This window comes from Lipophrys pholis (assembly GCF_963383615.2).
Source record: "Lipophrys pholis genome assembly, chromosome: 4".
NCBI lineage: Eukaryota > Metazoa > Chordata > Actinopteri > Blenniiformes > Blenniidae > Lipophrys > Lipophrys pholis.
The window spans coordinates 30,551,359-30,566,761 of NC_137637.1; the positions used below are offsets into that span (position 1 = coordinate 30,551,359).

The 15,403-nt window shown below is 43.0% G+C and overlaps 1 protein-coding gene across 1 annotated transcript; it reads right to left on the reverse strand.

Moving 5' to 3' along the window:
* Positions 1-184: 184 nt before the first annotated feature.
* Positions 185-11,523, reverse strand: LOC308109025 (uncharacterized protein). The gene is made up of 6 exons (XM_080462364.1): positions 11,138-11,523; positions 8,114-8,337; positions 7,285-7,387; positions 6,542-6,637; positions 4,955-5,469; positions 185-4,646 (listed from the first exon to the last, which is right to left on the reverse strand). Exons 1-6 carry the CDS (start codon positions 11,177-11,179, stop codon positions 3,212-3,214), a joined length of 2,415 nt encoding a protein of 804 aa, XP_080318490.1. The 5' UTR covers positions 11,180-11,523; the 3' UTR covers positions 185-3,211.
* Positions 11,524-15,403: the final 3,880 nt, after the last annotated feature.

A 15,403-nucleotide genomic window follows, 5' to 3' on the forward strand; every position in this document is an offset into this window, starting at 1 on the left:
AAATCATTTACTTATGTCCGTTTATGTTTCAGTTTCCAATTAATTCTTTCACTTCCAGTTTATGTTTAGAATCGTTTGTTATCCATCTGAGCCACCCGACTGTTCAGGAAACAGAGAAAAGTACATTTGTCTGAAATGCCGTAGTGTTTTTTTTTTTTTTTCTTCTTTTTGTCTTTTTAATGCATTACAGTGTCAGTGATCCTATTCATGACTCATGGATGCCACATTTAACATTCAGAACAAACTCAACCACTATCCATGAATGTTGACAATATTGTGAGTTTTAAACATACTAATACTACAATGTTCATCTGTGTGCTGTGTATGCAGCCTCCAAAACACAGCTATAAATCTAAAGAATCACATGATAGACCACCGGATGGTGTCTGATGGCGTCATCATGTCCTGTCACTAACTCCGCCCCCCCACCACAACCCCCGAACCGCACCATTTGACAAAATCAATATGTACATGTCATAATGACACAAAAACAACAGTAAAATTCAATTTAGCCATTTAAAGAGACGATAATATTCACATTTTTTGGTGTTCACGCCTTGGAAATGGTAAATCCGCGTTTCACCGGCTTTCAAATAACTTAGGTAGCTTTGAAAGATTTCATAGAGAATAAAAACTGTTCACATTGAGTCTGAAACCGTCACAAGAAAAATATTGAAATATGTCCAACACAATCACGATAAACTAATTTCCTCCATAAATTACTATGATAGTTCCTAAAGAAAACACCAACACATACGGTCGTTCTATCTACAGTCGTTCCACTGGCCTCAGTCCCCGGTACAGAAAGGTAGGGAAAACGTTTCATATAAAAATGATGTGCAAAAAGTCGTTTTCTTGGGTTGCCCCTCATGGAAAACAATGTGAGTAAATAATGTCAATATCTACATAACCTTTGCTGTTGCCGCTCTAGAGTCCAAGATCACTGCGCACTTGTGGTGACATGTCACTTTGTGCATCTTTTTGATTCAAAAGACGTTACTGCATTTGATGAAAACCCGGCAGGGAGCACGCACAGCTCCGCCATTGTCATATTAAAACTAGCTTGAGGTATTATTGCACATTTTCCTGAACTGCGGAACTGGAATCGGTTAGATTTCAGATTTTCTCACACTGTACTAGGGGGTTTTGTGGAATGTCAACAATGCTGACTCGAAGTGTTGTCTTTTCTGGCCGTGCAGACGCTGCGGCAGTCTGTACATAGTGTGTAAGTAGACGCGGACTGTCCGCAATTGTCTCATCGCGGTCGATGCATCGCTGTAGGATTCAGTAAACGACCATTGACTGCTTTCTTCGCAGACAGACCTGTAAACATCCCGTTAACAGTAAAAACACAAGCAGGAACAGGGAGCCATGAGAGGCCTGAAATATGTTTTTGCGAAGTGAAACCGTGGGCAGGATGGGTGGAAATTGCATCAATCATGCTATGAAGTGCCACTCGATGGTTTTGTGTCGAGCGACTTCACTCAATGGCAACAATACTGCCGTCGCTTTAATGTCATCAAGCAGGTGATGGAAGGCGGCTGTGCTGGTCGGCATGATATAAAGAGTCCATAGGTATGAGTGGTGATATGTGTGCGTTAGTCTCTGTGTTTTCTCTGTGATGGACTGGCGACCTGTCCAGGGTGTACCCTGCCAGTAAAGAAGATGGATGAGGATGTTTTCCATTTAGCCGTGCATGAATATGACATGAACTGTATTACTGTGAATGCACTGTCAAATCTGCTCCAAACTCTGCAGTGGCTGATTTTAATGGCTGTTTTCCGAATTCTCCACAAAGCCTCCCTGTTCCCGTTCAACATGATTTTACTTGCACAAGTCAGTCGGATCATATTCTTCTTTTTTTGTTTGTTTGTTTGTTTTTAACAGAGTTGTTAGAAAAGCTCCCACCAACTGGTTTGAAAATTGTAAACAGTTTCTTTGTATATAGTATATATATAGAAAAAAAACCCTCCGGGATTTGGTATCAAATCTCAGATGTCATTGTCTGCAATGCTACAGTTGATGTGTACTTGCGGCACCGTAAAAGCAGTTTCTTGTGAATCATCCATAGTGCACAGTTCAGGTACATCGCACAGAGGAGTATTGCTCTCCGAAATGTCATGGTCAATTTGAGGATTTGAGTCCAAATCCCGATTTTTTTTTTAATAACTCTCTGAAATATTCTCTGAAACAAATGGCGCTTTAAAGATCTAGTATGAAACACATGACGCCAACATACACGCTCGTCTCTGTTTTGTCATTTCAAGCGTCATGCACTGACACACACGTTTTGTCCAGAGTGCTGTACAGTGATCAAACACCCACAGGTAAAGCTATCAGGTGATGCACAGCGATGACATTGAGGTTCCCCCCTCTTGCACACATTCATTATGAGAACAATACAACGTTCCTAAAAAAAATCTTTTTCTTCATCTTCCCCAGAGACAAGAAAATACAGATGCAAATTTTACCCTTACATTTCACGTGCAGAGATCGTGAGGACGTCACGTGTTGTCTGCTGATTATTGGCGACCCTGAAACAGCTTCCCCATCCTAATTCTGATTTACATTTGGCCCAGGGCTGGGACACACGACCCAGATTGGCATAAAAGGCCTGTCCATCTTCCCGGTGCAGTTTTGCAAATCACAGTTTGGCCTTAAAAAAAGAACAATTATGTAACGCATAACACTGTAAGCACTAGTGTAAAGGAATTAGAGGGTATCGATCCAAGAGGTTGCAGAGTGCCTTCAAGCAGATGCTCCTTGTCACTTTGCAAGTTTCTGGAGAACCTGTAGTGGTCTAGAGATGCTGCTCTGCAGTAATGGAGTGCTAGTTTGGACCCAGTCTAAGGAAAACACAACAGTTCTTACTTTTCTGGTAATTATAATTCTCATGAAATTGGATCTGATTATGATTTGCATATTTCTTCCCAAAGATCCACTTAAGTCCTTTTAATTTTAATTTAAATTTTTTACGATAAAAAAATGAGGTCAAACTATGGAAAAATTCAAGATCAAGCACTAAACAGGTTTGTACCGCTGTACTGGACACATACGTAAATCTGATATCCCTCTGAAACATTTGACTCTCTGGAAAAGAAGCGTGAAGATTTTCTAGAATTTTGTATTGTTAGCTTCATACCACACATGCACACACACACACACACACACACACTTACTCAGAGTTACAGTTAGATAGGTGCCCATGCAGTTACACGGTGGTGACGGTCAGCAGGGAGCTGGGACACAGCAGGTCCTCCTGGTTGTTCAGCCTGGTCCCGTGAGTCAGCAGCTCCTCTACGGTTGTCCAGTCATCCAACAACTTTCTGTTCCTCAAACGGCTGAGCTTCCTCTGACTCAACTCCAGGACCGTGTTGCATCGTCCCTCTGCAAAAGCTCCCACTCCTCTGCTGTCCAGTCCACCTCCGTCTCCAACAGAAGCTCCTGCTCCCGCGATGGCCGTCACCCTGTTGATGGCGTCTCGTCCAGGCCCCGCTCTGGCCTGCAGCTGCTGCTGCCTCTGCTCACGGGCCAAAAGGAAGTGTTCCCTCCGTTCCGTTCGGCTCCAGTACCGACCCATAAGCATGTCGGTATTAGTCTCCTCATCTGTGCTCATCCCACTGCGTTCATCTGCCAGTTGAGAGGCCCGGTCCCTAAGCAGCTGGCTCCTGGAGATCCGCGAGGGCAGGTTGGGTTTAGGACTCGGGACCACTTTAGGCTGCAGGCCAGAACTGGGATTGGGTATGGAACTCGGAAACATTTGTCCCATATTCCCATCCCAGCCAAAATTCCCTGTATGGTTTTCCAGGGTGCTGTAAAGACCTCTCCCTCCACTGCCCCCATGAGCCTGACGGCTGGCCGGTTTTGGCCAGGTGTCATTGACGTCTCCGGCCTGAGGAGGGAGGACCAGACTCTGGTGGTGCTGCTGGTCCCTGGTTCGGCTTCTCTCCAGCTCAAGCTGTCGCTCCCTTTCCATCTCCTCCTGGATCTTTGTTTCTCTCTCCCTCTCCATCTCTTTCTCTTTTTGCATTTGCCTTTTTTGTTCCATCTCTCTCTCTATCTCTCTATCTCGTTCCGTCATCACTGGCTCGGCCATCAAGCCTCGTTCTTGCGAGTGCCACCAGTCGTGGTGAGCAATCTGCCCATTGGAGCCGTTGTCATAGCATCGTTCGTGGGGGCTGGTTGCCATCATGTGCCCCAGCGCAGCGGGGTGTTGTTGGGGCGAGAGGGTCATGCCTGCAGGGTGAGAGGCCATAGCACCTGCGAGCAGCTGACCCTCCTCTGGCAGGCCTGGCGGTAGGACGTTATGCGGTGCAACGCCTCCACAGTGGTGTAAGGTTGCGGCACAATAGGAGGGGGAAGCCGGGTGGCTGGCACGGCGGCGGTACTCCTGCTGTGGAGGCCGATGGTGCAACGTTCGGCTTCTCCTCAGCATGCCCACTGAGCTCGAGCCCTGGTGGTGCTGCTGCTGAATGGGTACTAGCGGTCTCCGGTGGCTGGAGGGGGTGCTGCAGGTTGAAAGGACCGGGCCAGGCATACGTGAGACCGCAGCATGGCTGTGTGAGGGGTTAAAGAGAGCCCCACTGCTGGAGCTGTGACGGTTCAGGCAGGGTCGGTCAGCTTTATGGAACTGCACAGACGATACCCTAAAGGTAAAAACAAACAAACAAAATAGAATGGTGTGAGAACATAGATGATCAAAAGTGAGGACTTCATGCAACAGCAATGGAGCAAACATGTTTAGGCTTTTTCAGTTCAATACAGTGCTAATCTAGTGCTGCTGCTAAGTTTGCCTCTGAAAATGTATTTTAGGATAATCTTCATTAATTTTAAGGGATAACTTTGATTAGATTAGTTGTGATTAGTTGTGTGCGACTGACAAACCCATCATTAGTAAGTAAGTAACAACACTTTTGTCTGATTCTGCTCCAGCGAAATTCAACTTAATCGTCACCTGAAAAGTCCACGAGGTGGAATGTCCATCATGTGGCCAGTGTCGTCCTCCACCCCAAGCTGCAGCCGCTGACACTGAGGCTGCATCGTCAGCGCCTCGGGAATGGCCTCCAGCAGCTCACGGTGGCTCTTGGGGCAGCTGTCGCGCCGCTCGCGCCTCTCACATTGTTCACCCTGATGCTGCAGCCTGGCGTTGTACAGACGCATTCGCTTCTCCAGGAGCCTCTGGAAGTGCCTGAACTCCCCGGTGCTCACGCTGTAGAAGCCCGAGTCGCTGAGCTCCGATGAAATGAAGGACTCAGAGGAGGGAGACCCGCCACCTCCGAATCCCCCGCATCCCGCCGGAGCGAGGGCGCCGTGTGAATGGCAGTCCTCCAGGCCCCCCTCCTCAGTCTCCAGCCCTGAGAGGTCACCCTGGTGTAGGGAGCCGTCGGTCCAGCCCAGACCACTGTCCAGCTCATGGTGCAGGGGCAGGAATCCCAGAGCCTTGTCCAGCATAAAGTCCTCGTCATCAGTCTACAACAAAAAAGCATTTCCACAGACAAGGTCATTCACACAAAAGCACAACAAATTCTAAAAATAACTGCCTGTTTCAAATGTATCTGTGTCTGTGACCTCCGAACAAAGAGACAGAATCTCACTAGCAATGAAAGGCAGTCAGATACTGATGGTAAGTGATGAAATTCTTCTGTTATTATTAATTAATTTAGTCTTTGTTTCTTCATTTGATCACAATTTAACTTTTAATTAATTGTTGTTTTGATGATTGACGATTGATTGGACAATCCTGAGGTCATTTATTTCAGAAGCTATGATTTGTTTTTGTATTTTTAAAGCGCAAGAATGCCAATAGATTGTGCTTTTCCACAGTTTTTCCTGCAAAATCATCATATGAAAATATTACCACCGCCCCGTTATTGGCAGGTGCAGCCAAGCTCACTACTAGGAGACGGAGAATGAACGAATGAATGATACCTACATCATGCATGTCAACTGTAGAGGTTTCAAATCACTTCTCATTTATTAGTCAAAATCTAACACAACCTCATGAAACAATGGGTATAAAATCTGGTATCAGGAGGACGTTGCTGTCTTGCCCAAGTCCAATGCAGATATGCAGAAGTGGGGATCTAACTGCTGACCCTTCAACTCTAATATTTGCTTTTATTAAAAAAATTAAATAAGATAAAAAAAAATGCAAACTTACAATGAAGCTCACAAACAATAAAAACAATTTGTGGTTGCTAAAAATATCTCAAATTACTCAAAGAGGCATTGATAGTTCTCTTCTCTTTGACTTGTTTTCAGTGGGCGATTACATTTGGCACCGAGGAGAGTTTCTCCAGCAGCGTGATGGTGTACGTAGGATTGAGTCAATCTATTGTTTTAGTATTCATGGAAATTAAAGAAAGTGTCAGCCAGTACAAAAGTGTGGCTCACTGATGAGGGATTTTACGCTTTAGAGCTCAGAGGAATTGAAATATCAGTCTTTGGATTCTCAGTAGAGTCCGTTCACGGTTGACTTGTTTTTTTTTTTTGTTTTTTTTTTCAAATTAGGCTTGAAAAGAAAAGCTCAATTTTAAAATACCTGACTGTGGCAAGCGTTTGTTTCTTCTAAGTTCGCATTGCAGCATCCCATCAGGCAGTTCTGTCCCTTTGGTCGACGGCTATTCAGTTCAAGATCCTGGAGGATTCAGAAAGAGAGTGAATTAAAATGAGAAACACACAAACAAAGGTCAATACGTTCATTAAGCTACATAACTTCAGAGTCAAGATCATTAACACATGCATTTCTTGTGCGGCTGCTCACAAACTCTGCAAAGCTGCGCCAGAAGCTTTAAACAGAACAGATTTATTGAAAATATCTGAGGTTTTATTTCAATGGCTTTATTAATTTCGAAACTTCAATATATTTAGTATGTGCTATCACGGTAATGGAAAATAGCTGCTACAGAAAGTAATGAGATTTAATACAGAGAGAGAATTGAACAGTTTGGTCACAGTGGTTTGTTTCTTAGATAGATACCCAAAATGGTGACAAATCTTATTTTAATTAATTGACAGGGCTTTTTAAAAATACTTTTCCTAATCTATTTATAAACTTGTCTTGTACATTAAATACATTTTGGTTCAATTTTAGTTTGAACTTATTTCAATTCTCTGAACAGATCAGACAGCAGGTTTTTGAGCCTCGGCATAATTTCATCTGTAGCGTGAATCCACTGGAGGCCTGAGCAACAATATCAGACTGAAGGTGCGTTTCAGCAAAGTGATAAAGCTGAGCAATGTCGTGAGTAATATTGTGTGTATATGCGTCTTCATTTGTGTCACCTGGTGGCCGATGTCCACAGTGTCCCGCGGAGAGCTGGACAGGTAGCTGTACCGTCCTCCATCACAGTGATCTTGTGGCAGAGACAGATGGTTGTAGTAATGTCTGAGGTAGACAAGAACACGGAGTTCAGTTAGTGAGGCAATTCAAAGTGTCCCTCTTGTAGAATTTGATAACACACATGCATCTTCTAGTTACTCTCCACGTCTACATAGGGAAAGTTACAGTCATGTCTGCTGGTACAATGGGAGATCTGTTCACTGTGCTGCGTAAATCTGCTGACTTTTGTAGATATTGGGGGGGGGGGGGACTATCTGACAGTACAATACAAATTCAACACTTTCAGCATGTTTTAATCTGTATTAGGTTGATTTGATTTGCGTCACGAAACTCATTTCACTTCTTGAGCGAAGATCCTTCTGTATCTGCTTTCAAACAAGCTACTTTAGTATTGCATTCAAATTGTAATACTGATCACCATTAATTTCTCTTAGTCTCTATATTCCTATCTATCAATAAAATCACAGGTAATATATGTTCTCTTTTTTCCTATTTGCAGTTTTCAATGCCACATTTTCTACAAGGTATGCTGATTATATAGGCAACGTGTGTAATTAGCCATTTTAAGCTGCTCATTGTTTCATGTGCAGGACTGGGAAGCACATAATTCTAACCACCTGCCATTAAATGATTAGTCTGGTGTAACTTCCAAATGTATAAAGTCTGCACTCATGTTACGGAACCACTTTTGTTCAAGAATATCAATCCTATGTCATTGTTGTTGAAAATCTTCTCAAGGTCCAAAAGTATAGACTTTTTCTAAATGTGTACCTGTCTTGGTAGGAGGGGCTGGATGCATTAAGGCCTGCCCCCATCAGTGGGAGGGGTAGGTTGAGATGCTGCAGGTTGAGGGGAAGAGGCTCCCAGGATCCCATGTCCACTTCACTGCCACGCCCCCTTTGGCCCTTGATCTGCATGGTGATTGGACGCTGACTGGCCGCGAGGATCCGCAGAGCGTCTCGCTGGCTCAGGTGTGCTAGACTCCGCCCACTCATCTGAAAGAAGCAACGGGTTCAGAGTCAAGCTTGTGTCCATCGGGCGGAGGAACAGAAAGGTAAGTTTTGTATTTAGGCCTTCAAAAAGTTTGTCATTTGTCACATCTACCACAAAAATGGGTCTGTTGTTGGATGCTCAGGAATGAGTTTTTTTTTTTTATTGATCACATCAATTCATCGTCTGATTAAAGAGAGAGATTTATAACATATAACCTATTTTGTAGCCTTTGCCAGTACAAATCTTCAATATGGACTTTTACCTGTCTGCATCACTCAGCAAATTACACTCCCAGAACCCAAAACGGGCAGTGGGGTTTCTGTGTCAACCGTCTTCAGTCACTTCTTGTAGTTCACAACAACTGTGCCTGAAACTGAGTGGATCGTGTCGCAATTGAAGCAAATAAATGTTGAACCAACTGTGTCAAGGAGGAGATGAAGAGTAAATGGACTGTGCCTATATCGAGCCTTTGGAAGCGTCCGGATTTCAAAACGTTTTACATTTTTTATTACTTTCAGACACGCACTCATACAGCGATGGCTAAAAAAAGAGTCAGAGGGACTTTAATGTTTTAGGAAAAACATAAATAAAAAATAAAGACTTCAATGTCCTGCTCAAGGCCACTCTAGACATGCTAAGAGGTGGAGCTTCAACCGCTGACATCTTGACTCTAATGCTTGAGTAGAGCAGCAACTGGAGAAAACAAAATGTACAAACCACGTATCGCTGTATTTCTGAGGACGAGCACATCGTAGGTGTTAGATAGATGTTTACGGGACGTAGATTTGATACAAGATACATTTTTAGAAAGACATTCGTTCATCCTGAATACACGCTTTGTCCAATTTACAATTCTGGAGGGTGGAGCCAACCTCAGCTGACAGCTGAAGGAAAGACAGGTTACCCCCTCTTGACAGTCTGTAACAAGGCGGGACGAACAATAACACACACGTATACATATGCAGGCAAGTTATAGTGACCATTCAACCTAATTTAATGTATTTCAGGATTCTGGGAGGAATTTGAAATACCTAGAGAAAACATGTTTACACTTTCATAATTTGCAAACTCCTCACAGAAAGGCTTCAAACTACCACCATTACACTACCGCCACCAACCAAACCTAAATATGAATAAATGCAGAATATGTATTGAGCTTGCAATTTACACTGAACTCAAAACAAAAGTTTTTGGTTTTCTTTTTCCTATTTTTCTTTTTTTTCGTTCCTTTTTTTCTTTCTTTTCCCCCCCTTTTTTCCCCTTAAAAAAACAAAAACAAAACAAAAGTTATTTTGCGTGTGTCACTGAAAAGCTCCTGGCTCTAAAGACACTGGTTCTCGCATAGTTGAGGCAGTCTGATCTTTACGTTTCAGTTCAGCTGCGAATGCCACAAACAGACATGATTAATCTTTCTCAGCTGGTGTAAATTACACATTCTATGCGGCTCAGTTCTGAAAAAGATAACCCCCACTGCGTCATTAGGGTCATGTTGACTTGATATCACAGTCTACAAATGTGTAACTCAAATTCTATGTTGCAAACTGAGTGGGAGGCGTGAAATATTAGAGATGCCACTGCTATCGTAGTGACAGATTTCTTTCAAGATGCATCAAGGTAAATGCAGAATCCAATGATTGGCCAAGGGCTTGACCCATATTACAAATTAAAACTGAGGATATTTCATTTGTTTTGTTTTGGGGTTTTTTTTCTCTACATGTAAATGTTTAAAAGATATGACAGAAACCACAGAATGACTATTTGAATCCACATGCAGGAAGAAGTAACAGAATCCATCAATGTCACAATTAAATCTCCATTTTCCCGCTGCCATTTTAACTTGTCATTCAGAGTTTAGTTTTTTTCTATACAGTGGGACACCACAGACTGAAAACTGACTCAATTAGTTAGTGTTACACAACTAGGTCACAAGACTCCCCCCCACCCCCAAACAGATGCAGGATTATTTCTGGTGAAACCCGCTGACGGTCATATTCTGATGAGTTAAAGCACATATGGACATTGTGTCCATGGTAGTACGAAATGGTTAACACCTATGAGCAACACAAACCTCATCTCGCTTCACGCACACACTCACGCATGCAGCTCAGCACCCATCGAATTAGACGCATGAACAGTATTGTTAACTCCAGTACATCACAGCCATGAGTCACCCACCGCTACATTCAACCAGACACACACACACACACATACACACGCACGCACGCACACACACACACACACACACACACACACACACACACACACACACACACACACACACACACACACACACACACACACACACACACACACACACACAGTTTTAGCCGAGAAGCACAAAATGGCACCTGTGTGTGGAGACAGAAGACGGCAGCAGAACATGTATAGAGCCTTCAGGGGACAAAGTTAGAGAGCGAACACCAAAAACCCTGGTTCAACATGAAAATCTCTATATTATATATTAAATAGCAAAAGATGAGCAGACTGCATTTCGTACACATCCACACAAATTAGGCTTATCACACACACACACACACACACACACACACACACACACACACGCACACACACACACACACACACACACACACACACACACACACGCGCGCGCGCGCGCGCACACACACACACACACGGAGTGCAGAGTCCTGCAGAAAACATGATGCCATTTTGCATCTGCACACATTGTACACATGCACACGCACACCAATCTGTACACGGGCAGAGTTCATTTCCACATTGTTGGTGATAAAAGCCACGCAGCATCTTTCATAACAGCAATGTCGGTCTCCGGGGGCTCACCGTTTGGTCACCCATCCATGGTCCAGAAAGCCAGCAGCCCATCGTCACGGCAACAGTGGAAAGCTCCCTTGGTTTCCTATTGAAAATCAACGATGCTGCTGCTTTCCTCAGCAGATCGCCGTCTTCTCCTCCTCCTCCTCCTCCTCCTCACACTCTCCTTCTATCTCTCCTTCGTGTTCCCTTCCCTATCCCTCTCTCCCCAACATCTGTTCTTTCTGTGTTTGCTTGTTCCTTCGCTATATGTCCTTTTTAACTCCCTTTAAAAAAACAATATCTTCAGCGTTTCCATCCCTGGTCCTCCCCTTTTCTCCATGGCTTTAGTTTTTAGCATCCTGCACACATAGAGACACGCGCATGCATGCAGCGCTGCAAGCATAAAAATATGCGCAGGCTGGCACAGTGCGTTCAGAGATGGAGAGGGAAACACACAGTCACTCAGCAGAAATGGTGTCTGATTGGTGGCTTTCTCAGGGGTCGGCAGCCAATCAGTAGCCGCGTTCTCCCTGAGGATGTCTTCCTCTGTGACTGAAACTCCTCAGCAAAGCCTCATGCAGGAGGCAGCCTCTACTGCAGCAGTATACACAGTGGCAGAGGAAACACGCCATCCAGCCATCCATCTTCTTGCTGTTCCTCCAGGATCCCCCCTACAGATGCATAATGGGAAATGTAGTGCGGCCTCTGTATCTCCTCCCAAAAGGTTTATTTCTCCAAACCTCAACATTCCAGTTTTGTTTTTTTTATTTATTAATGATAAATGAATGATAGAATGTGTGATCTCATTAAGCCAATAGTTTTTGATGCATGTAAGTCTGTACAAACTTTAAGGGGACAGCTTGTAACACACGTCCAAGAAAATAGCCACTTCATGAATATATTGTGGCTAACCAAAGCATTGTTTATGCAGCGAATGCAAAATAAACCACCTTTATCAGGAAGAGAAAAATACATACGTTCATGTTTTCCCATTTAAGGCAAGTGGATTTGCAGAAACTGTCAAGAGGTGTCATTTTGAAGATTACTCATCTTTCTAATATTGCATCCCCTCCATTCTAAAAAAAATAAAAATAAAAAGATAAAAATGCCTGTTATATTTGCATATCCCATATATCAGAAGGGATCTGATGTAAAAAAGATCACACTTCCTGCCCACTATGCCTCCTGGCTCTTCGCCTGGATACTGTATTTGTTAAAAGTGTGAATCTGACATCATAGCTATCCTGTGAGGAAATATGAAATTCTTGAGTGGGCATATTCATGAAATTCTCACTTTATTTGATGAATTTCTATTGTAATTTTTGCTCCTTTTATGAATACTTCAATTTCAAAACCTACAGCTTACCCAATATTTTCTAAGCTCTGACCATACCCTGCCCTTCCTGGTTAATAAACGATCAAACTTTGGTAAATCAAGTCTCATATTGTCAGCCAGACGACAGCGCTACATCACAGAGAATAATAAGGACTAAGTGACAAAGAAGACAAGGCAAAATGTGTAATATTGACATATTAACAAAAGGCATTGAAATAGAATAGAATTCAGCTGAAGCCCCAAAGGGCAAAGGGACTATCGTTCATGATCACGTCATCAATTAATGCTTCAGCAGCAAGGTTGTGAAATCCACCAATCACAGATGCAGCCGGTGATTGGAAAGAAAACACTCAGTACGTCACTCTCTGTATAAATTGTTCCTTCTTTGTACTGTAGAGCCAGCACATAAAGCCTTGTCAATTAATGTCACTTCTTATAAATTAGAAATGAATCACATTACAGAATAGACCAAGTTTTAAAAAAAAAAGAAAAATTGTCGAGTATGCATGATTGAAAAGAACAACTGTCCACAAATGAAGCAGGCATAGCAACAGAGAAACCGTGCTGGGACCTAACAGGTTGTCAAGTACGCGTGATAGAAATCTCAGAGGGGCGAGTTTAAAATTCAAATTCACAGACTGAACTCAATGACTCCAAGTGGGGGTGAAAAAAAAAAAAAAAAGGTTTAATCTGTCAATAAATATTACATCATGGAACATGGTCTCCACCACGGTGGGAATACAGCATACTCTTGGATTAGCTCTGCAGTCTGGCTGCCACCACAGCGCCTCCTGAGAGGAAGCTGCAGGACATGAAAGCCACAAATGTCTCAAATGTGCACAGAAAAAACAGCCATCTGTGACAGCTACTCCTCTGCTCCGCAGCAACATGCACATGCATGTGGGCTTCATTTCATCTGATTTACTTTCACTGACCCTGCTCTGACTGTTTGGTTGCCATAGTAACCAACTAGCCTGCCAAGTGTGTGTGTGTGTGTGTGTGTGTGTGTGTGTGTGTGTGTGTGTGTGTGTGTGTGTGTGTGTGTGTGTGTGTGTGTGTGTGTGTGTGTGTGTGTGTGTGTGTGTGTGTGTGTGCGTGTGTGTGTGTGTGTGTTTCTGCTGCTTTGTTAGTTCACTTAATTGTATTTTTTTCTATTTAGATTTGAAGAGCTGAATCTGCAGAGGAGACCTGCGACAGTGCAGAATACGAGTGTTACTGGTGATACTATGGTGTTGCAGAAGTCAGTGATGATCTTGTATGTGTGTGCGTGTGTGTGTGTGTGTGTGTGTGTGTGTGTGTTTCTTTCTGCTGCTGTTGCTGATGGTGATGATGACGGGTGCATCTGGATTCCTGTCGCTGAGCTCTGCCATTTCTGTACTGAAGTACGGAGGCGGAGAGAGAGCATGTGTCAGAGTTGCACACACACACACACACACACACACACACACACACACACACACACACACACACACACACACACACACACACACACACACACACACACACACACACACACACACACACACACACACACACACACAGTAGAGCCTCAGCTGCGACACACAGACCTGTCTGTGTCTATAAATGGAAAGCACACTTGCTGTTGCTGAGAAGCCACAAGAAGCCTCTTTATGAGGCGAGTGTACATGCAGGATTTCATACGTGCAACCACCAGCCTTCAAAAAGGAAATGGCAGCTAATACCACATTACATGCAAACATTGTCAGTGTCACAGGGGCATCATTTCACTTGTTATTTATATCAATATTCTAAACATTTAAAGGTAATGTGGTGTTGTGGTCAAAGCTCGCAGCAGGAATGCCCCCAGTTTGGGCATGTAGGAGTTTATATCTCCTTGTGTTTTCATTTTTGTTTTTCGCTGGCTTCCTCACACAGTCTGTAAAGATGCTTTTGAGGTTAATTGGTGACACTAAATTGCCTGCAGGTGTACGTCTTTCCCTGTATTTGCCCTGTGATGGACTGGAGATTTGTCCAGGGTGTACTCTGGCATTGCAGCTGGGTCAGATGGGATTGGCTCCAAAAGATCCATAATGAAACATAAGTTGGACCGATGGATATTAAGGATAATTTTCCACTGGGGATGCAGGATCATCAGCATCTCACTTTTTCTCTTTTCAACAGCCTCTCCTGACTGTACAGCCAGCAAAGTTCAGAAAGGCTTGATTTTTATGATGTGTTATAACTCTGCTTGCCCGAGTAAATTACAGACATTTTTTTTTTTAAATCTCTAGGAAGCATATGGCAACTGGACTGATAATTAGATTATCTTATGTGGAATATATTTTATAATAATGGTGTTCATTGTTATACAATCAAAATCCTTTTTCACATTTTTCCATGTATAAAGGGCTTTATTTAAGTTACTTGATCACGATTAGGATGGGTTTTTTTTTAGCCGTGACTGTAAAATTATCCAGGTTGGTGTTCACCTGTGCAGGAGTGTGTTTGATGATTTCACATCACAGACAATCTGTCATTTCTGCTCCTTGGAGCTGTTGTTATTTATAGGACACTGTACCTCTTTTGTCCTACTGAAGAAGTAGAGAGAGGCAGTGTGACCCAGGTAACCGTCAAATGAAAAGTCTTGCACTTCAAGGACTTATTATTTTAATATGTTATTGTTTTTATGGAAGTATGAGCATTTTTTTTTCTATGTATTATGCAAGTGGAATCCACTTTCTCATTAGCAATAAGAGGTGAGACAGAACAGAATACTATGTTGTTATATTCATTGTATTGGGTCATCTTCCCTTCAGTACTTTCACACCATTCTTCTTGGATTCGCTGCATTTTCACACAATATGTTTGTGTTTTGCTTGCTTTTTTAAAACAATGTTATTCATATAGATATATTTTCAGATTATATTTCACAGGAATTGGTTTTTTTTGTATCCCTGGATGATTTCCCAACATCAAGACTGTTTTAAAGCAATAAC